The sequence below is a fragment of the Vicugna pacos genome, chromosome 2 (genome assembly GCF_048564905.1).
Source record: "Vicugna pacos chromosome 2, VicPac4, whole genome shotgun sequence".
Lineage (NCBI taxonomy): Eukaryota > Metazoa > Chordata > Mammalia > Artiodactyla > Camelidae > Vicugna > Vicugna pacos.
In genome coordinates, this window is record NC_132988.1 from 119099213 (window position 1) to 119121114 (window position 21902).

The window sequence follows — 21902 nt, forward strand, 5'->3', positions numbered from 1 at the left end:
TTGTGCGAGACAGAAGGGAGGCCATGCAAAGGCGGAGGCAGAGACCGGGTGATGTGGCCACGAGACCAGGAACGCCCGCGGCCACCAGGGGCTCCACAGGGAGGAAGGACCCTCCCTGGAGCCCCTGCAGGGAGAGCAGCCAGGGGCTCACTTCACCTGCGGGCTTCTGTCCACAACGTGAGTCAGTTCCTGCTGTTCTCAGCACCCAGTTTGTGTGCAGGGCGCAGACACCGCGGCAGCCCCGGGGCACTCCGGAGCCGCCCTTCAGGACGTCCCTGCAAACCCAGGCAGACGCTGGGGCCAGCGCTGGTGCTGGGGGGGCCCATTTTGACACCTGTGTACCTGGGGCAGAGGCCCTACCACCCTACGACGCACCAACCATGCTGTCCGGGCCGCATCCAAGTGCTGCCCTGGCAGGTGACGGCCTGCACGGTCACCCACTGCGCCTGGTGTCGGTGACCAGCTCACAGTCTGTGCTCCAAGAGAGAAGCCAGCTTCATGCCTTGGTTGTTTGAACATTTTCCTTTGGAAACTCCACTTTCAGCTCTCAAGTTTTTACTAAGTGCGTCACTCTGCTCCGACGTGTTCACACGGCAGGGCTGAGCCCCTAGCGAACACACGAAGGTAACAACGGGGCTGGTGTGTGGACCACTTGGAGAAGTCACCTGGACATGAGGGGTCAGCGGGGACAAAACTGAGTGGGGGAGGCCAGGGGAGCCGGCACAGCCGGGCAGGAACGCTCTTGCTTGGGGGGTGGCGAATAGCCCAGGACAAACACTGCTTCAACTTCAGTCCTCAAGTCCCTCCCAGCTCCTGGGTCAGAAGTGGCCTCTGAGGTGCTGCACCACGGGGCCCCTTGGGGCTCCCCCAGGTGCCCCTCTGCACCCCTTAATGGCCGATCAGCATCTGGCCCAGGGCCCACAGCTGACCCACGGCCTGGGCGTGCCGCCCACACCACAGGCCCCTCTGAACACAGGGTGCTACACAACCCCGCTGCCCTGCATGTTTTCCTTTGGCCAGAGAAGCAAATGCTCCAATTGTTTAGTATTTTCGTGATGAGCTAACTCAAGGAAAGAGAAAGGCCTTATGACATTAAGTGACACGCAGGTCCCCGGTGTTCGGGGCCACTTGTTAAGCCCATCCTCAGTGCACACACATCCTCAGTGCGAGGATCAGGGAGCCGAGGAGCCATGCCTGCCCCTCCCTCCCCAGACACACATCTGAATCCCCAGAGGAAAACCTCCTGATGTCCAAACAGGCTGTGCCCAGTGTTGGGAAGGGCCTGCGTCTCGTCTTCCAGAGCCCGAGGGTCATATGTCACCTAGCTCATTTCTGCCCCAGACCCAGCTGAGACAGGCCAGCCCGAGGTCTGGGATTTGACGATCACGTGCTGGGGCCGAGGGGCTGGCCACGGGCCGCGGGCTCCCTCCTCCGCGTGGGGAGTAGCAGCCGTGTTTGATGCCAGGCCCCTGGAGCCAAATGAGTGTTGCTTGTGTCCTCTCCTCCAGAGAATGTTTTCGCTTTGTTGGCTCTTGCGAAATTAGAGCGCTCACAGGAAAAACAGATGACGCTGCCCTGGCGTTCTTCCTGACGCCGGCCCACAGTGCAGCCGTGGCTCTAACGGTGTCAGGCAGAGGGGCGGGGGCCGGCGGGCACGGCGGCCGTGTCACAGCGCTGGCAGACCACTTGTTTACTGCCTCAGTTTACAACGGGTGATGGTTTCAGGGGAGAAAATCCCGGTGGGGCTGACATTGGGATGGTGGCGTCACTCCCTGGTGCCTCCTGCACGACACTTAGGGGGCCGCGTGGCCAGCAGAAAGAGACCTCCAAGCGGTCCCTGCTTCCTCTTGGCGCTTTAAGAAGTGGGATAAAAAAGGCTGCTGATCGTCAGAACTGTCACACAGCGCAGGGAGGGAAATGGAGCTGTTACTAGCAGGTACGCTGCTGGCTGCGGCTGCAGATGGAGGAGAGACGGCTGGGAGGCCGGCCCAGCCTGGGTTCTGTGCTCACTCCGGCCGCTGACGTGGATTCGGGGGATGGAGGGGGACTGGACCACGGCCTCCCTTCTGGAAGCTGTGAGCAGCAGCGCAGCCCTGCAGGGCCAGCGGGAGATACGTGCTCAGCGCCCGCAGCTGCTCGATGTGTCACGTGCTCTCTATCCTCCGAGTAAGGGAGGGGGCGGCTCCTTCACCCACAGGATCTAAGCCCCCCAGGCCCCAGGGGACACGCACACTCGGGTCTCCTGACAGCAAAGCCAGGTGCTCTCTGATAACGGCGTTCAGGGGGATGTACAGCTATTGACAGTAATTTCTGTGATGAAAACTGTAACTTGGGCCGTGTTGTAAATGTCAAGGGCCGTTCCTGAGCCCTTGCATGGTGCCAAGCGCCAACCTGAGTGCACTGCGCCCCTGGCTTGTCCCCACAGACACTGCAGAGGTACAGCTGTCATCACCCTGCGGTGCAGATGGGAGCCCGGCGCAGTGGGGTGGGGGCCCTGCCCTACGTCCCAGGTGCCCTCGGTCTCCTGGCAGGGGGGCTGCCTTTCCAGCTCCTTGGGTGACCTGCCAGAGGGTCCGCCTCTGCTGCCTGCTGGGGGCACACGCCTGGGGGTCAGCCCCGGACCACAGAGGAGCCCTGGGTGGCAGAGGGAGGTGTGCTCACGAAACACGCCCACTGGAGTGAAGACCTGGCTACATCCTGCTGCTATTTCTGATAAGGGATCTGACCGGAAAGAGAGTAGGACCTTGTAGGAGGAGAGCTCATCCTTCAGAAGCCTGGGGGGGGGGGTGTCACCAACGCTGTTCTCCCTGTGACGTCTCCCTCGACCACCCATTACCAAGCGTCTGGGGGCCGCAACAGGAGATCCTGAGCTTTGGATGCAGCAGGCTCAGGTCCAGATCTGAGGTGCGCAGAGAACTGAGGAGGGTGCTGATCAGGGGGACAGACAGAAGGGAGGCCAGGACCAGAATGAAAAGCCTGGCATGTGCAAAGGCCCAGAGACAGTGAATGGCATGGACCACGAGTGGGACACCCAACCTCCTGTGACGAGAACCCAGGCACAGGGGTGGTGGGTGGGACCAAGGCTGCCTGGCAAGGCGGATCTGGGACCCGGAGGCCTCTTGCTATACGCTGGAGGGGGGTGGACTCCCTTCACTCCAACCCTGGAGTCAGCACTGACTCAGCGCTGGGCACAGGAGCTGCTCCATGGATGAATTATTCAACAAACAAGGGAATAAACCAGCAGATTGCTTCAGGGCCCTAGCCGGGCACCGTGCACCCGGAGGGGCGGGGCGGGGGCGGAGAGACAGGCAGGTGTGTACTTACCTGAGGAGTCCCAGCAGTCCTCAGGGCTGGAGCCTGTGAACCTGCGGCCAAGGATGTCGGGATAGGATTCCAGAAAGTCCACAGTCTTCAGAGGGCTCTCAACGCGAGGGCCACCTAGGAGCACAGCCAGCGGCTCTGGGAGAGCCAGGACCCCGCCCCCAGCCACCACGCGGGGGCTGGCCCCTCCCCATCTGACCACACCTCTCTTTCCTGCAAACACGGGGCCGTCCTGACTGCAGGGCTAACGGGGCGGCCGGGCCGTGGGGCAGGCTGGCGTGGCTGGGGCCTCACCTGGGCCGCGGCGCCCCAGCAGGCTGAGCAGGTAGTTGCTGGTCTGCTGCAGCAGCACGTTGTTGTCTCCCTCGTACGTGCAGTTGGGGTCGCTGTCGTTCCTGAGCTCGCCCAGACGGTTCACTGCGAAGAGCCGCCGCGCCCTCGTCACTGCTGGGCACGCGGCCCGGTGCCCGGCCCGCCCCGCCCCCCACCGGCGGGGCGCCCGCTCATCCTCGCAGCCCAGGTGCTCCCCCTGTAGGGCGTACCCATGAGCACGCGGCACGGTCGCCGCCGGGAAGGGAAGGGGGTGGCTCCCAGGGCCGCACAGGCCGCCCGGCAGAGCTCCCCCAGCGGGGCCCTGCCAGACCCGGACCGTTTCAGAGGCGCTGACTCCCTGCGAGGGGGACGGCCTCCCTTCGTCCACGACCGAAGGAAATCTTCTTACACAAGAGATTTCAAATACCTTAAGACAAGTCCCACTGTTCTTTTGTTTTCTCTCCTGCCCCCCGAATAACCCAGTTCCTCTTCAGACTTTATAAGCCGCGCTTCCCAGACCCCCACGTCCTGGGTCTTCACCCTCTAACGGAGAATGTTCTCCAAAAGTGGTGGGGAAGCCAGCAGGGAATCGGATGGGACCCTCACCTCCCACACTCACATACTGCTGGGAACAGAGCCCGAGGGGGTGTAAGACATTCTGCAGAGACACAAGGCTGTGGTCACCTGTGACACCCTGATCGCTTTCCCCCGACTCGCTGCCACATCCCCATTCAGTAGACCACTGAGAGCAACCTCTGGGAAATAACTTTCGATTGATGTTTAAACCTAGATAAAGGGCTTTACGTTCATCCCTGCTGAGCTCGGCCTCACTGGCTAAGCCGAGCGTCTGTAAGTGTGATGACACTTGCTTCAGTCATTTGTGTTGTCTGCAGGGCTGCATGATTCAAGTGCCTCATTCTGAACTATTTATAGCGTCTCTGTGGGCCCTAACAACAAACAAAAACTACTAAGAGTACTGCGCAGAGGACGAAACACATAAATGAGTAAGTGACTTCTGCCGCGCTGCGGTTACCCGCCCGTGAGTGAGTAACAGAGAGAGGCGGGGCGTGGAGGAGCTGAGAGGCCGCCCTGTCCGCCGCCCCCACGCGAGGGGGGACTGGGACACATCCTTGCCGGAAGCGCAAGATTATCTACAGAGCTGCATCGGAACGCTCAAACGCAGCAAGCGCCTAAAAGGCTTCTGTGGAAACTGTCAATAAGGCTCCTGCCAATTCTGTGACTTGGAAGGTGTGCGTGGCCTTCTCTGAGTAACCAGACTTTACCAACCAGTTATTTAAGATGAGCACGCAGGAAGTCTGGCGGGAAGGCTGCAAATAATGATGACACTAATAATAATACTAACAGCGATAATAAAAGTAACTGGGCACATGCTCCGTGCTTGACACTGCTAACACCTGGTGTGCATTAATTCACTCACTCACTGCAGGCACCTGTGCTGCGTGCACCCCCCCGACACAGATAGGGCTGAGGCACAGAGAGGTTGGCAGCTGCCCCGGGTCACACAGCTAGTGGGCAGCAGGGCCAGGATCTGGTCCCAGGGGGCGGCCGCCCAATCTCTTAACCACACACCAGCTGCCCACACGCTGCCAAGGCCAATAAAAGCTCTCTTTTTCTAAGTTTAAGAATTTTTCATCAGAACAGAACTCGATGCCAGGCTACTGCCAAGTCGTTAAACTGAAAGTTGCAGGTCAAGTGAACAGATGGGCTCCTTTCTGTTCCGGTTTTCAGCAGCCCCTTCGCACAGCTTCCCTGAGCCCAGTCACGGTCCGCAGATTCTGACCGAGGAGCATCAGGCATCAGAGTGGAGAGACCTGATGAAGGCAGGGGTCGGCTCACTTGTTCCGGAAAGAGCCAGACGGCAAACGTGGGAGGCTCTGTCTCGACCACTCAACTCTGTGTCGGAGTGGGAGCCCCGCCAGGGGAAATGTGTACGCACTGGGCATGGCCAGGTGCCAATAAAACTTCACGCACAAAACGGACTCTGGCCCACAGCCTGTAGTCTGCTGACCCCGGGTCGTGAGTCCCATGGCAAGGGTAAGGACAGAAAGCTGCCCCACGAGTCTCCAAAACCTACCGGCCAGATAGCCGTGTCCGCCGCACGCCTCCCGGCATTCCTGAATTCCCCGCTGGGCAGTCCACGAGGCCAGGGACTTGCCAGCTGACGCCAAGGCGTGGATCTCACGTCCGAGCTCTGCCTTGGGGGAGGGAAGCCAACAGAACAGTGAAAAGAGGCCCCGACACCAGAGGTCGGGGTCAGGTCCACCCAAGCATCAGAGGCCTTCGTCCCCTCCAGGCTAATCTGAGACACTCGGCAACGACAAAAGAAAGAAACCCAATTTTAGCTTAAAAGTAATAGGATTCATCTAAGAATGGACACACTCATGTAATTTCACAGCAATGAAAATAAAGGACCACAGCTCGGCCCGGCAGGCACGCCCCGGGGGCTAAGGCTGGTCACAGAAGAACCCGTTCTGACTCGGCTCACAGCGTGACCCCAAGTGCCGGGCGTCTTTGCTGAGACCAGGAAGGAACGCGGCAGGTGGGGGGCGGTGCCGGGATGCTGGCCCCCGAGGACCGCAGTCCAGGTCACCCACTGCCCTATCCGCAGGGGGCCGACCCAACCTCCCCTCCTGACACGTCTGGTAAATACTCTTTCGCTTTGACTCGATGTTTAATAAAAAACGGTTAGAGAGAAATGCACACGTGCCTGCTAACACGATCCACCTCAGCAGTGTTTGCAGCTTCCAACGAGGGCTCCTTTAACCTGTGCCTGGGTTAAACCTCTGAGCTTCAGAAAGAACAGGGCACGATTAACTACCCTTCACAACATTACTAACAGAACGATTCCAATGTCAGCTGGCCAAAGCTTCAACGACTCGCACTCGGGGAACAGGCATACCGGCGTTCCTGATGGAAAGGTCCTCGCGGACCAGCAAGCCGGCCTGACTTGCTCCGCAGCGCCCCCTGCTGGCCTCCCAGCGCCCCCACCACCTCCCGACGCCTGCATGTTTATGCTGAGTTTTCCAAGATGTGCTGATTTGACACAGGCTTTTCAGGGTGTGGCACACTGCCACCTGCAGCATTTCTCATCAGTTTTTAAATGCATTTATTGTGATTCACACTTCACTTCTGCCCAGGCGGGAGCATGAGGCGGCCGCGGAAAATCAATCCGTGAACTGTCCACACAGAAATGAGCCAAGGACTCCTTTTTACGTCGGGGCTGATCCCAGGGGATTTGCACGCTCATCTCTGGCACAAAGCCTCGCCTGTCAACTCAAATCTAGTCAGCTGGAGCCCAACCTTTGTAGGGCTGTTTACAAAAGGATCAGAACCATGAACTCTACTGAGGGGCCAGCAATGTGGATTGTGCAAAACCATCAAGTTCTCAAGAGGGGAGCAGCAGCTGAACTCACAGACGGGAACTGGGAGTCGCGTCAGCACATCCTTGAGGAACGGGGATGTGGACACGTGCCCAGCGCGTCCAGATGACGGCCAGGATTCTGAAGGTCTGCGTGGGTGCACACAACGGAAGGAATGCGTCCCTGCGAAGCCACACTGTGGACCCCGGTGACATTTAGACGATGATCAGCACTGCGGAGAAGAGCGGGCGCAGCTCTTACCTGCGTGGCACTCCGGTCGTTCCCCAGGAGGCCATGCTGAAGCTTCCCCATGTCCAGGAAGAGAGATTTGGAAAAGTGGTCCAAGGCGTAGGTGGCCGCCAGGTACGGGAGTAAGCGCCATTGCTGAAATAAACAAAACCGCTGTCGGCACACCTGCAAGGCCTCCTGAGAACCCGCACCTCCCGGGGTGGCCGTGCAGGACGGGCGCGCCAGGAGCCCCCATCCACTGTCGCAGGCAAATGGTCCTGCACATCTCTGGCACCCACCCCCGTGAAGCCTGGACCCCACGGCTCTCCAACCCAGCCAGTGCTCCCCCTCCACCCCAACGACCCCACTCAAGGCACACCTGTGCCACGTGCAATGCCCTGCTCACCCCCCCACCGCTACGTCGCCAATGTGGCCCCTGGGCCAGACTAAATGCAGCCTACACGGGACCAAGGAAGCCAGGCTGCTGCGCCAAGTGTGGGGCCACCAGGCAATCCCTGTGCTTCCTGAGCGCCCGAGGACTGAAGCAATCGCCCCCAGGCCCGACGGGGAAGCTGAGGCTCATGGAGAGCTGGAGGGAGCATGTCTCTTTCACCAGCGCACCCCCACTGCTGTGCAGATGGAGGCTAGGGAGCCAGGAAGGACCCGGGCAACCACCACCGCTGCCGGCACCACCATCCTCTACCGTCTGCTGGATGCGGGCACGGCATCAGCTGCTCCTCACGCACTAACGTATTCAACCCTCACAACCACCCATGAAGAGGTACTACTGCCAGTCCCAATTCATAAATGAGGAAAGTGCAGCACAGAGAGGTTCAGTGCCTTGCCTGAGGGCACACAGCAGGGAGAGGGTGGACCCGGGGCTGGGAGCCCAAGCATGTGGCTCTCGGGGGCTCTCGTAACCCCGGGCCCATGCCCGGTGGCCAGCAGTCACGTGCGCTGTGACCTCACAAAGGCCACGGGTCGGGGGGGTGGGGGGTCCTGTGTGTCGCCCAAGTATGAACCAGGGCTTCTCCTTACTTGCTTGTATTAAAAGAAGTGTGAAAAGGTCCAACTGCGATTCAGTTAAAGTTTCCTGAAGTTTCACTCGAATACACCTTGGCCCAAGACCTGGGCCTGATTTAGCTGCTAATTCTTGACAGGGGTCATCAGGGTGGTCACTCCAAACAGCCTGCTGTGAGGACCAGGTGTGCGGGCAGTGTGTGTGGAAGGGCTGGGGACGCAGAGGCATCACTGTGATAAAATGCATCCCCAACCCCATCCAGGCACCTGGGTGATGCTCAGCTGGGGCTGCAGCTCTGCCATCAAAGGACTAGTGTCCCCTCTGCTAAGGATGTCACCATGAACTGGGCGGGACCCTTGGTGGCTGTGACCTGGGGCTGCGTCTCAGGGATGGGGTGAGGGCGTGGGAGCGTGGCCTGGACGTGCAGGGTCTTCCCCATAAGCTGGGTGAGCGTGCACGCCCATCTCCCATAGTCTTGCCGGGCGCCAACCCAGGTCCCTGACCGAGGCTGCCTGCACACACCCCTTTTTAACTGAAGACCGTGAATGAAGACCACTGGCGCCCCAGATGCTCCACTCCTTCCCCGCAGCTGCCTGCGCTCACACTGCTGACGGCCTGAGTCAGCTCAGCTCCCGGTAACCGAGCTGCAGCTCCCACAGGAGCAGGTCTCTGCTTGCAGGACAGAAGGAAAGGGAAGCCACACTTGTGAAACCCACACCTGCATCTGATACTCCAGCACCGGTACCTCCTCCTCGCCTGTCGGTCCAAACTGGCGCCTGGTGGCTGAGAACCGCAATGCTATGGACACGGCCAGCTTTAAGCTGGTGACGGCCATACCCACGATGGAGACCCGGCCTGTGGACAGGCTGCCCAGAGACGCTCCGAAGCGCTGCCTGACGTCCTGCAGGGGAACGCAGATTAATGTGGGATCATCGACGGTCGCCTGGGGGACAGGCACGGGGATGGGGGAGGACTCCTTTTTCTTTACTGGTTCAATACTGCCGGCCCCGCCCCGGGCACCCAGACACAGACCCCCAGGCCCAGGCGGGCCGAGCCGCAAGGAGGGCTGGTGTCCTGTGAACTGTTCTGGGATGGTGTGGGTGGCACGGGGGACACACAGTGGCATGGGGACCTGCAGGCTGCCAGCTGGGGGTCCTGAAGCTCCGCTCTTTGACCCCACCGAGAACCAGACACAGCTCAGGCTGCAGGCAAGGCGGGGACCGGGGACAGTGTGCCCAGCTGCACCCATGTTTGTTTTTGAAATGGGCTCTGTTCCCCACCCCCTGGAACTCCTCTCTCCCCTCAAACAACCACTCTAAGAGGTGTGATAACCACCTGCTGTTCTCTGTGGTCTTTTAAAACGGGTAATTGCCCAGGCGCACCTATTTTTAATGTGTTGTAAATCTCAACACGCTTACTGCACGCCGGGGTGCGGTCGGCCCCAGACACCAGAGACCGCTGTTTGTCACTGTGGATGTGCACGGCCCAGCAGGCGACCCTTTGCCTCAAAGCCCCCGGTGGGAAACAGCACTGGTGGGGACAGCCTCCCTAAGCGTGACCCTGGGGGGCTGGCGGAGGCGTGAGGCATTGTCATTGCGCCTGGAGCCCTGAGGGCGGCCGACCCCGATCTGCACCTGCATCTGGACAGGCTCGCACGGGCCGCCAGCAGCTCCCGTGGTCCGTCCCCTCCTCTGAGCACAGGGGGCCGGGGTCTGGTGGGCGTGGCGGGGACGGCTTCATCACCCACCAACTGCCCTGCTGGAAGCACCGCTACCTTAAAGGAGGTGACGTAGGCGCCCTCAGGGGTGACGTCGCCCATGCGGTTCAGCAGGTCCTGGCGAGGAATTCTCACCTTGTGAAACAGGGCAAACCTGTGAGGGGAGACAGTGCTTCCGGTTAAACTGGCCCCCGGGTCGATCTCTTCTCGCTTCCAAAAGCCAGTCAGATAAAAGCCCAGGACGGCTCAGAAGGTGGCAGAACCCACAGAAGACACAACCAAACCCAGCTGGGACAGAAGACACCGGAAATCAGGACATTGCAAGACACCATTCTACCCAAGAGCGCACGTTTACCAGGAGAGTGTGTGTGAGTGTGTGTGTGTGTGTGTGTGTGTGTGTGTGTGCGCAACACGGTGTGGCAAAATCAGGTCAAACTGAGGTTTTAAATCGCTCCCTCACAAAAGCCTAGGGACAAGGTTATGCCAGGTAACCGGAGGGGCATAGCTTGTGCCAAAAACCCAAACCACCTCAAAACATCAACAGCCCCCACAGCACCTTATCTGACCACTAAGCACTGTCAGTGTCACACAGAACGTTCTTTCACGACCCACAGGAACAGCTTTGGGAAAATGGCAGCACCCTGCAGAGAAGGGGGACAGCTCTCCAGCCCCCTCCCTCCCACGTTGCTCCCACTCTGTTCCAAGCCTGTGCCCGGCACCCGAGTCACCATCCAGAGTCACCGCCTGTCCTGCACGGGGGAGCAGAGGCGTCTCTAAACTCCAGCTTGGAATGTCATGTCCAGCACGAGACCATTGGACCCCTAGGACCTGCAGGATCTAAACCCAGAGAGATGTGGAGAGCCCTCTGACGGGACCCCTGTCTGCTGCCCCATCAGCACCTCACTCCTCGCAGCCCGCGGCTGGGTCAATCTGCTCGTGATCTTCGAGCCGGCCAGGCCCTCTCCTGACCTCCAGGCAGGCAGCCCTCAGAGTGCGGCTACCGCCTCCAGGAAGCCTGCCGCGATTCTCCTCCATGCCCTGCAGTGAGTACCAGGTGGTCTCACTCTGCAGAGATTGCCCGTCGTCCACGCTGCTCGCTGAGCCACCTGCGTGTCAGTGACAGTTCCCAGGGGCCTTCTCACCCTGTCATAATGGGGCCACATGCCTGGAACCTACTGGACACTTCAGAAGGGTCATGGAATGAAGCAACTGCGGGAGAGACATCATCCTTGGGGAGCTGGGGTCACCTCCACCAAACCCCGAGTCCTGGGACAGCCTTGGAGGGTAACAGAGCAGCACTTTCCAGCGCAAGAGTGGAAGGGCAGAGCCCTGGGCTGGACGCAGCTGGTCGGGGGGCCCCTCCCACGTTCCTTCACAAGCGACTAGGATTTCTGCACGAGGCCACTAGGCCCCAGCTGGTGTTCAGGTGAGGAGCCAATATCTGTGAGTCTCCCTCCTATGTGTGAAACGCAGGCCAGCCGCACTCCAGCTCCCAGCAGGCCCTGTCGAGACCCTGAAGGCACTGCCTGGGGTGAGCCACTGCATCACAGCCTTTCTGGGGCCGCTCTGACCGGCCCAGAAGGCCCACGTTCTGAGGCCCACTTTCCAAGGACGCCCGGCCCCGGCGCCGATGCCCCTGGCAGGGTCCAGCTCGCTACTTGCAAGCCGAGGGATGCTCTTCCAAGTGTGAGCCTGAGAATTCAGAGTGCCCTCTTCATCCTCCTCTGCCCCCCAGAGGTGACACAAGTCAGTGTGTTTATACTTCAGAGAGGATTTGCTTCAGTTTAACTGAAATCAAGACTTCACACGTTCTGTTTTGAGCACTTCTACGTGGCAGGAGCTGCTCCAGAAACAGTCAAATGGTGGCCAGACTGTGGGCCAGCCTGCAAGCCAGACTCCCAGTGTCCCCAGAAAACATGGGGGTGTGTGCATATGACGTGGAGAGTGAGCGACATGGCGGGGCTGGTGGGGCTCCCAGATCTCATGCCTGGGCCCCTACCCCACGTCCTCCTCGCTCCTCGAGACCCCGCTGCAGTCACACCCGACCCGGGGCCCAGGCGGCACTGGACGTCCTCCCGCCTCCTGGAAGCTGTGGCTCACTGGCTCTCCTGAGGGGTCCCCACCGTTCTGATGCTAGAGTTATTTGGCAAAAGTCACCCAAGCAATTTGTCTGCCTCTGATTTCCCACCTCCCTGGGAATTTTCATCAAGTGACAAAAGCTAACCAACAGATCGTTACCGCTTTTCTCAAAATAAACGATCTCGGACAACAGTCACTAAATCACAACACTGCCCCTTGAGCAGCAGGCAGAGCGAGCCCCAGCATCTCCTGTGTCCCTGAAGCCCCCTGTTGGGCATGCACACCAAGGCCGGAGGGGACGAGGGGCCAGGAGGGGAACTCGGGCACCATGGGACCTTCAGAGGCTCAGGGACGGAGCATGGCTGCTTCGACACCCTGTCTGCCCAGTAGGTTGGGTGACCTTGGGTTTGGGGAGCCTTTCTTAGCTGGCCTGGGCGGGGTGGTCCCCATGCCGCCCCCTGGTGGCACCGAGCTGGCACTTCAGAGTTTCCGAGCCCTGTTCACCACAACGTGCAATCCATGTGTTTAGGGGAGCCTTGGCCACGCTGGTGTGACTGTGGGTGCTCTGCTCAGCGCTCCTCGGGACCATCACGGTAAGATACAAGCATTCAGCCTCGAAGGACAGAAGCTGAGCTGAGGGAACTAAGTGGGGTCGCTGCTGTGCACAAAGAAGTAGGTACGTAAGAAATCCTGGGGCACAGTGTGAGCTGCACGACTAGGGAACCCCCGGCTTTGCTTTCCCCCTTTAGTAAGCATCTCAGGGGAGCAGGGAGCCCTCTCGGCCAGGCTTCCCAGGAGACGGAGTGTAAGTCCCACTGCACGGGTGAGGAAGCACCGACAGGTAGCAAACGGCCGGGAAGACCACGTCCTTGGTCCCCAGACGGGAATCACACAAGGGCCCGGCACAGGGCCCACGTTCTCCTCACAGACAAGGGGACAGGCCGGGCGAACACAAAGAGTCAGAGGTGGACCAAGGATTTGAATCCAAATCTGGCTGATTCCAAAACTCATGCCATTAATAATCCCAGGAATCTGCAGTGAGACCACAGGTTCTCCACGACGCGGTCCCTGCCCTCCTCCCAGCACGCTGCAGGGCCTCACAGCGCCCCGACCCCGGAGTCTTATCTCAGACCACGCTGCCACCTCTGCCCAGAACACTGCTCTGCCCTCAGAATCGCCATGGAACCGCACCGGATGCCCAAGCTCCGGGGGAGGGAGGCAAGCCCCAGGCCACGGGCTGAAGCCCCAGGGCTGCCAGTGTCTGGCCTGGGCCTGGGCTGAGGGCTGGAGAGGCCGCCTGCCGGGGAGAAAACTGCTTGTCTTGCGCTCGGGGCCATTCACACCTCCTGCAGTTGCAGTTCAAGTGGCCATGGCCCTCCATGGCACGGAGGTGAGGCGCGTCCCCACCGTATTCTGCTTGCCTCCACGGGGGTCCAGGAAGGCAAGGGGCAGCACGGAAGGACCGGTGAGGTGACAGGTAGAAATACACCGAACACACATCCTCAAGGAACGCCCCCCCGAGGACGGATCACCGAGTCCAAGGTGCGCACTCACCCGTTGTCCAGGCCGTTCTGCCCGAGCTTCTTCCCAATGTCGCCAACCATCACCCCTGGCATGGGAAGAAGGGTCTTTGGGTCTCGAATCTGTGCAAACCACAGAAACAGCGACTGTCACGACCACACAAAAATCAAAATGAACATGTTCAAAAACCCCAGTGACTGAGACACAGGCTCCCTCTGCGTAGCTGCAGTGGATTCAAGTGTCCTCCGGAAACGCGACCTTATTAGGAGGAGGCTCCACTGCAGAGGGAACGAAGGATCTGGAGATGAGCTCACCCTGGACCACCCAGGTGGGCCCCAGACCCACGGACCAGTGTCCTCTAAGAGGAGGCGATGACATGGAGAGAGGGATGCCACCTGAAGATGGGGCCAGAGACGGGAGAGAGGCAGGCACAGCCCAGGAACAGCTGGTGCCCCCCCCCCCGGAGCCGGAGGAGGCTGGAAGGACCCTCCCCTGGAGCCTCCAGGGAGAGCGTGGCCTTTCTCACATCTTGATCTGGCCTCGTGGCTCCAGTCTGTGAGACGCTCAGTCTCTGTTGTTCTGGGCCCCTAGTTCGCGGTGCTCTGGTCATGGTGGCCCAGGACACTGATGTAGAGGCTGAGCGGTACATGCTGCCAGGAGGACGCTAGGCGTTTCATGTTTATGTTTTAGATATGGGACTCCGCTGGATTTTAATGAAAAGACAAGATGGCTGTGCACGTATGTGCTGTGGGGGAAACAGCGTAAGATTATTTTTGTGAGTCTCTGCTCCCCAAAATGAGCTTCCAACAAATATACATACCTAAAAGACACAGAGGGGAAGGGCACAGCTCAGTGGGAGAGCATGTGCTCAGCGTGCACGAGGTCCTGGGTTCAGTCCCCAGTGCCTCCATTTGAAAAGAAAAAAGAAAATGCGAATCAAACCACAACCAGGTAACTTCTTCACACACTAGGGTGGTTATGGAAAAAAAGAAAAGAAAGAAAGAAAACAACAAGGGCTGGTGAGGATGTGGAGAAACTGGAGCCCTCGACGCCGCTGGTGGGGAGGTAACACGGCGGGAACTAGCACAGGATTCTAAACAAGCCCAGCACAGAATTACCATCATGACCCAGCACCTTCGGTCCGGGGTTCGTACCCCAGAGAACTGAAAACAGGTGTCCAAACAGACACTGCTCTTGAACGTTCACAGTGACATCATTCCCAAGAGCCAAAAGACGAGAAACCTCCCAGCGTCCATCAAAGGACAAATGGGTACACACACTGCGGTCCCTCCACACAGCAGATCGACCGTTCAGCCTTAAAAAGGAAGGGGATCCTGGCACAGGCTGCAATGGGGATGAACCTCAGAAACGTGTGAAGGGTAAAGAAGCTATGGTATATTTACGCAATGGAACACTGCTCAGCCAAAAGAGAATGAAACAACGCCACCCGCAACAACACGGATGGACCGAGATCATTGTACTAAGTGAAGCCAGTCAGAAAGAGAAAGAAAAATACCACACGATATCACACATGTGGAATCTTAAAAAGGACACAAACGAACTTATTTACAAAACAGAAGCAGACTCACGGACACAGAAAGCAAACTTGTGGTTACCAGAGCGGGAAGGAGTGGGGAGGGATAAACTGGGAGTTCAGGACTTGCAGATACTAACTCTATGCACAACACAGACAAACAGCAAGGTCCTACTGTACAGCACAGGGGACTATACTGAAAAGCTTGTAATAACCTATAATGAAAAAGAACATAAAAAGGAACAGACGTCCAAGTACAGCTGACTCACTATGCTGCACTTCAGAAATAAACACAGCACTGTAAACCAACTATACTTCAATAAAAACAAAAACAAAACAAAAAAAGCAGGCGGAGGGAAAGAAGCCAGACACCAAAGCTCACAGAGCACGTGATCCTTTTTAGACAAAGCGTCCCAGAGAGGCAGACCAGGGGAGACCAGGGGCTGCCAGGGCTGGGGTGGGGGGCGGGGGAGGGGAGTTGGTGCTGAGTCGGGGGGGCGAGGGTCTTCCAGAGATGAAACATTTCGAGGGGGCTGGCTGCACAACACCATGAATGCACTGAAAGCCACTCCACTGTTCCCTTAAAATGGTTAACTGTATGTTACATGAATTTCACCTCAATTTAAAAAAAATGATGCTTTTCTTCTCTCCTGAGAGCTCCCTCCCCCATCCGAAAAGTCCTGGAGACTAAGGATGTCGGAATGAGTCTGGGAGTAGGGGAAGTGGTTCCCTTCAGCACCCAGCCCGCCCAGAGAAAGGGTCCTGGATGAGCTTCTGGAGCTCCGGGCCCGGGGAGGCCGCAGCAGCCTCGGGCAGGCGGGAGATGGGCTGGCCGCCTGCCCCAGGCCCCTCTGCTGGCCAAAGCTCCACTTGTGACCTAGGAAGAGCCCCAAGTCAACTTCACATCAGAACTCCTGGAGCCCCTCGGGCCTGCTGCCAGAGCCCAGGGTGAGCAGGGGTGGGTGGTGGGCTAGGAACTGGGTTCTGTGCCAGGTGTCCATGTGATGCCAGCGTGACCTCTGGGAGGATGGAGAGTCTCCCCCAGATGATCCTTGGCCAGCGCTTCAGGGGTTCTCAACGGTGGCAGCCCTGACATTCAGGGCTGATAATTCTTCCAGGGTGTGTGGGGGGCTGTCCTGGGCACTATGGGGTGTTTAACCATACCCCTGGTCTGTATCCCTAGAAGCCAGAAGCTGCACCACCCCGAGCTGCGATGAAAATGTCTCCAGACTTGGGGTACACCCGGTCCCTACCTGCACGACAAAGGGGTGCAGCCCGTGGCACTGGCCCCCCGGTGTGTACAGCTGAGCGAAGAGCACAGTGTGCGTAGCGGTCTTGCCCATGTTGCCGACCCAGAACTTGGCAGATTCGAAATCAGGGGAGTGTAGGATGAACTCCTGCACAAGGGAAAGAAGTTACAGTTACAGTTAGAGACTGGAGCACATGAGGAATGTCTCTACCTCTTTGATACACTCGATTTTCTCTGCTCAAAACCTCTGAGGCAAGAGTAAGGATGGACTGAATATTATGTCCTGGGTGGCCCAGGATGCAGAGGGCAGGGAAGAGAAGGCGGGCAGCTGGCCCAGAGAGCCTGGCCGCAGGCAGGGGACGCAGACAGGCAGCTAGAAAGGGAATCTTCTCTCGTCTGTTCATTTTATAAAGCATGAGCAATTGGAACTGTTTACAAACCCAAGGCCAACAGGCTGCCTGGTAAACCAAGAATCAAATGTTACAAAATAGATACATAGTGTCTTCACCGCATTCAAATGCCACACAAATCCAAACCAGGAGAGATTTCAAGGTGGGAGTAGCTTCTGCCCTTTCTCTGCTGAGCTCCGCGTGACACATCCCCGTGTGCACCTCACAGGGATGCACACGAATAGACGAGCTTCTTGGTCTCATTACTCTTCACTCCTGACAACGCTGTGTTTCATACGCTTGAGGCCTTGAGGCCCCGAGACCGGATGGATGGGAGGGGGCCACCTACCTCAGTAGTAGGGTCGTAGTGAGCAGTCGTCCGGATGGCTTTGGTGTTACTCCCATGACTCAATTCGGTCAGAGCAAAACAGCCGAAAATCTAACGTGGAAGCACAAAATGCCATGAAGCGAGAAAGGCTCCTTCTGCACCTTCCTGGGGGGACCTGCCACCATCCTTCCTCTGCCGCCGACACCACAGCTCAAAGGCCCCGATCTCACTGAGCCACTCTGCCGCGCTGGGCCCCGTGCCTCCCAGCTGTGAGAGCGGCAGGCTGGACGAGCGGACCGCGGCCCCGCCGGGTCAGCACCGCGGCAAGGACAGCTCCCAGGCAGCAGAAGGAAACCACAGACCTAAGTTTTGATTAAGCAAAAGCGAAGGGCAGCAAGGGAGCCATATTCAATATCTTGTAGTAACTTATGGTGAAAAAGAATATGAAAATGAACACATGAATGTTCACGTATGACTGAAGTATCGTGCTGTACATCAGAAACTGACACAAAGTTGTAAACTGATTATACTTCAATAAAAATATATATTAAAAAAAAAGACAAAAAAAAGGAAAAAGTGAGGGGTGCAGCGGGATGGGGGAGGGCACAACTCAGTGGTAGAGCACGTGCTCAGCATGCACAAGGTCTTGGGTTCAGTCCCCAGCACCTCCATTAAAAAAAAGAAAAACAGAAAAAAAAATGCCCATTTGAAAAAAAAATTAAGAAAAAGATAAATTTCTACCCCGCTGGGAATTTGGCACACCCTGGTTTAGTAGAGGACAGCTCTGGCTATCTGGTGAGAACCCTCAGAACACCACAAAATACCCAGAGCATCTCTAAGGAGGTGACAGAACAGGAGGCCATGACTCACCCAGCTTACCTCCAAACTGAAGATCTTTGGGATATATTTGAAATGCCTTTCAGAACCAGAGATGTAAATCGTGGATCCAAAAGTCTGGAAATAAAATGCCACCACGTAAACAGGTGGAAGTTAGTAAGTGCCGTTCTGGGACTTCCCCACAGCTGTGCACTCCACACCCGCCCCAAGGTGGCTCCTCAGCGTCACATCACCCCATGGGCGAGGAACTCAGATTCCGAGGGGCTACCTAAGAGCGCTGGTGCCCAAGGCCCGGCGTCTCCCGAGACACGGCCGCCTGGCCTGGAGCTTACGGAGCGGTAAGACCTGGGTCCTTGTCCCAAGCAGTTTACGTGAGTTAAACAGAACTGAGTGGATCCGTGAACAAGGAGATGGAGGTGGGGTTGGGGGCGAGGTGCAGGAAGGGCAGAGAGCCCACCTCTCCCTCAGACAGCACCAGGACAAGGCCGTCCCCCTGCGTGTCAGAAGGCGGGAACACAGGCCTTACCTTGGCCCTAATTTCCCTTTCTTTTTTTTTTTTGTCATTATTTTTTTACTTTCATTTTTTAAAATTTTGTAGGGGGGAGATAATTAAGTTTATTCATTGATTTATTTTTAGAGGAGGTCCTGGGGATTGAACCCAGGACCTTGTGCATGCTCAGCAAGCACTCTGCCACTTAAGCTATACCCAGCCCCCACCTCGCTTTCTTTTTTGGGGCATAAGGACTTACGTGTGCAGATGTGCATCCAGAGCTAGAAAAACCTGGACTTCCACTAAGAGTCACAAGGTCTGCCCACTTGGCCTTACCTCTGCTTTTGTTTCCTATAGTTTTTTAGAAATCTCTTTAAACAAACATCAGCCAAATGTGTAAATCTCCCAAAACTTTAGAAGCATGGAAATGCTGACAACCTCCCAACCACAGAGGAAACCATCTGCATCTCACAGGCTGAGTGTGTTTGATACCCTGGTCGTTCTGGTCCCTGGACAGACACTGTCTTGGCCTCGTGGTGTGGGGACAGTGAGGGCCCACACTTCTCTCCCAGGCGCTGACTCACCAGGAGGTGCAGGAAGAATTTGGTGGCCAGGGACCAGTCGTACATGCCGAGGCACTCAACCAGCGCCCGGATCCTCCAGGGGATTCCCAGCACGTCCTCCATGGGGAGGAAATCATATTCGAAGATCCGCTTGCAGCGCAGGAAGTTCAGCTCCTGGTACTTCTCCACCGAGAGATCACTTCCACGGGGATGCGCGAAGAGGGGGTCACTCTCCAGAGCCGAGAAGACAGCGTTCTGGGAATGCAGGAGGTGGGGAAGGGCTAATTTGGAGGCAAAGGATGGGCTCTCACTACGCTCTTGCTTACACAGTTTTCTCAAGGCCACCGGCTACCTCGGACACACAGTCTAATGCAGAGACACAGGGACAGAGATGAAAGTCCATCCCAGAGAGGGAGGCAGGGAACCAGGGAATTGAAACCTGGACCTACTATTCAGAGACTCCTGTAAAGTTTAAAAGTAACTTCTAACTGACCTCAGAGAGCAAATGAATAATGGAAGCAGCCCCACTGGCGGAGCAGAAAGCCCTGACCTGATCTAGTCTCTGCGACCACATTGTTCAAGGGTCTTGCCGGCTCACCTAACCTGGGTCCTCATTACCTGATCTTGTTTTTGCGGAGTGTTTGTTCCACAGAGCAGGACAAACTGGAAAGCAAGTAGGAAAAGAGAAGCCGATGGAGGGAGACAAGCAGCCAGAGAAGACGGATAAACGGACCCAGCGGGACCCCGAGAGCGGGAGTGCTTATACCCAGCTGCCTGGGCTGACAGCTCCCTGACTTAAGTGTCTTTTCCTCTTCTGAGCAATAAAGCAGCCTTCCACTTTGCTCCTTGGCCTCTGCTGAGAATTCTTTCTCAACCAGCAGGCAAGGGCCCACACTCTCTGTGGGGTTTCGAATCTGGGCCTCTCTCTATCCGCTAACACAGTAGAGAGCAGAGGGCCCTGAGGCGTGGGAGGTCTAATCCATCCGTGTTCATCCATCCAGAGCTCCCAACAATTCCCCGGCACTGTCCAGAGCCTGAAGAGGAGAAAGGCCTGGGCAGGCCCAGGACTCGCCCCACCTTTTTGTAGATCCGTAAGACGCCCCCCCAGACCCCGCCCGCAGGGGTCCCCATGGGCAGCACTGCCCAGTCCCGGCCTCACCTTGAAGCGCAGCACATCCTCGCCCTCCAAGAACAGCGCCAGCTCCTTCCAGCAGAAGGAGGCGCGGGCACGGGCCGCGTGCAGGGGTCCCCGGGGCGGGTCTGGTAGCACCAGGACATCGCTTCCTTCCTCGGGGGGCGCCATCGCTCCACGTCCACCTGCAGAGACACGCTCTGAGTCTGTGCGTGCCGCCCAGTCACACCCTCTGGGGCCACCGCAGAAGCGCAGCGTAGTGCAAAGAAGAGACCAAGAAACCGATAGGCTCTGACTGCAAAGGGACAGTCGGAGGGAATTACCACCCAAGAGCTACCGTCCCCCTTCCCAGGACAGGACGGTGGGGCGAGCGTGCATGTTTTCACTCCTGAACAGAGATGCCCAGGGCCTGGGCGAGAGCACACGGCAGTCACGCGGTCGGTGCTGGGAAGCTCCAAGGAATACAGGCTGCAGCGAGCCTGGGCCACTGGGGAAGAGTCCAGGGCTCTGTGTGCTCCAGCCTGGCCTGAATACACGCTCCTCTTCACTTGGGGCCAGCCAGGCCCACTGCCCAGGGAGCCTCACCCAAGAGTCTGCTCACCGGTCTGCTCTGGCCCCCCCCAGAGTCCCCTTGAGCAGGTCTGGATGGGGGATGTCGGCCACAGACCCCGTGTGTGACTCCACTTGGTGTAGGGGCATCTGGCTTCCCACTAAAGAGCAACCCAGCTCTCTTGTCCAAAGGATCATTCTGGGATTTTCTGAGCAGACTGGCTCTTTTGTACAGTGCCTGGGCCAGTGGAGGCGTGGACGGGAGAGGCTTGAGAACGCAGACCTGGAGGGACACCGGGAGAGCAGAGTCCTGGGCGTGGCCCCAGCTGAACCCTTTAAGGCCCACAGAACCTTTAAATCCTTCTAGCTGATTGTTAGAACAGGATGCCAGGCTCTGAGTACGATGGGTACTATACATGAGAAACCAAGTGGATGGGTAACTTGCCTTGTTGCTGTTTTGATTACAGACATTACAGAACAAGCTGAATGAAAAAACAAAAGCAATTTGCACCCCAAGTTCAATGAAAATAAGCAAGAATGCCCAGTCTAACAACAGCCCCCAAGTCAGTGCCCAGTCCAACACCAACCCCCTAACACTTTCCTGTATTTTGCAATATAGGAATTTTGCTTTCCTATAAATTGCAAACTCCCTAATGAAAAACATTGCTCTTGGCTTTGGTAATACCAAAGATTGTAGCTATGTGATGACCTTTGTAGAGATGAGAATCATGGTGGGGGGGGATTTTCTTCCCCCACAGTGAACAAACTATACCCTTTGAACTATACTATTAGTCCTTTTTTTTTTATTCAATGGAGGTGCTGGGGATTGATCCCAGGACCTCAGTGCATCCTAAGCATGTGCTCCACCACTGAGATATACCCACCCCCTGGAACTTTTCTGTTTTGTTCTGTGCTCTTTATTTGGACAGCCAGTTCTTCTGAAGTCAGGACTTCCTTGCAGAATTGTTTTTAGTACGTTGGTTCTTTTAAACTCAGTTGTCACTGTGTCCTCCTTTCACAACACTTTTCCTTCAAGATAGGAGCCATGGAGGGGAAAACTTCCAACCTTCTGCAACCTCTGCACCCCATACATCTTGACACTTGTACTTTTTATACTCCATGGTCATTGTCTTACCTGTTTGGCTCTGCCATTGGCCTCAAGGTTTCTCAAGGGTAGGATCTTATTTAGCCCCGCATCCTCAGTGCTTAGCCCAGGTCCTTCCACACATTAGCAACTAGTAACGTTTGTAAT

The 21902-nt window shown here is 57.2% G+C and overlaps 1 protein-coding gene across 3 annotated transcripts in view; it reads right to left on the minus strand.

Annotated features, from left to right (window-relative positions):
• The window catches only part of ACOX3 (acyl-CoA oxidase 3, pristanoyl), a 35060-nt gene that overhangs the window by 12065 nt on the left and 1093 nt on the right, over window positions 1–21902 (minus strand). The window contains exons 2-14 of one of the 3 annotated variants that reach the window (XM_072946892.1): window positions 20129–20286; window positions 18991–19224; window positions 17959–18033; window positions 17101–17190; window positions 16367–16510; window positions 13613–13701; window positions 10037–10133; window positions 8981–9163; window positions 7275–7397; window positions 5729–5849; window positions 3616–3738; window positions 3325–3438; window positions 1038–1853 (exon numbers count right to left, since the gene is read on the minus strand). In XM_072946892.1, coding sequence (XP_072802993.1) covers window positions 1699–1853; window positions 3325–3438; window positions 3616–3738; window positions 5729–5849; window positions 7275–7397; window positions 8981–9163; window positions 10037–10133; window positions 13613–13701; window positions 16367–16510; window positions 17101–17190; window positions 17959–18033; window positions 18991–19224; window positions 20129–20272 — 1692 coding nt within the window. In that variant the 5' untranslated portion in view covers window positions 20273–20286 and the 3' untranslated portion in view covers window positions 1038–1698. The other 2 variants (XM_072946886.1, XM_072946878.1) reach the window with 2 other exon arrangements.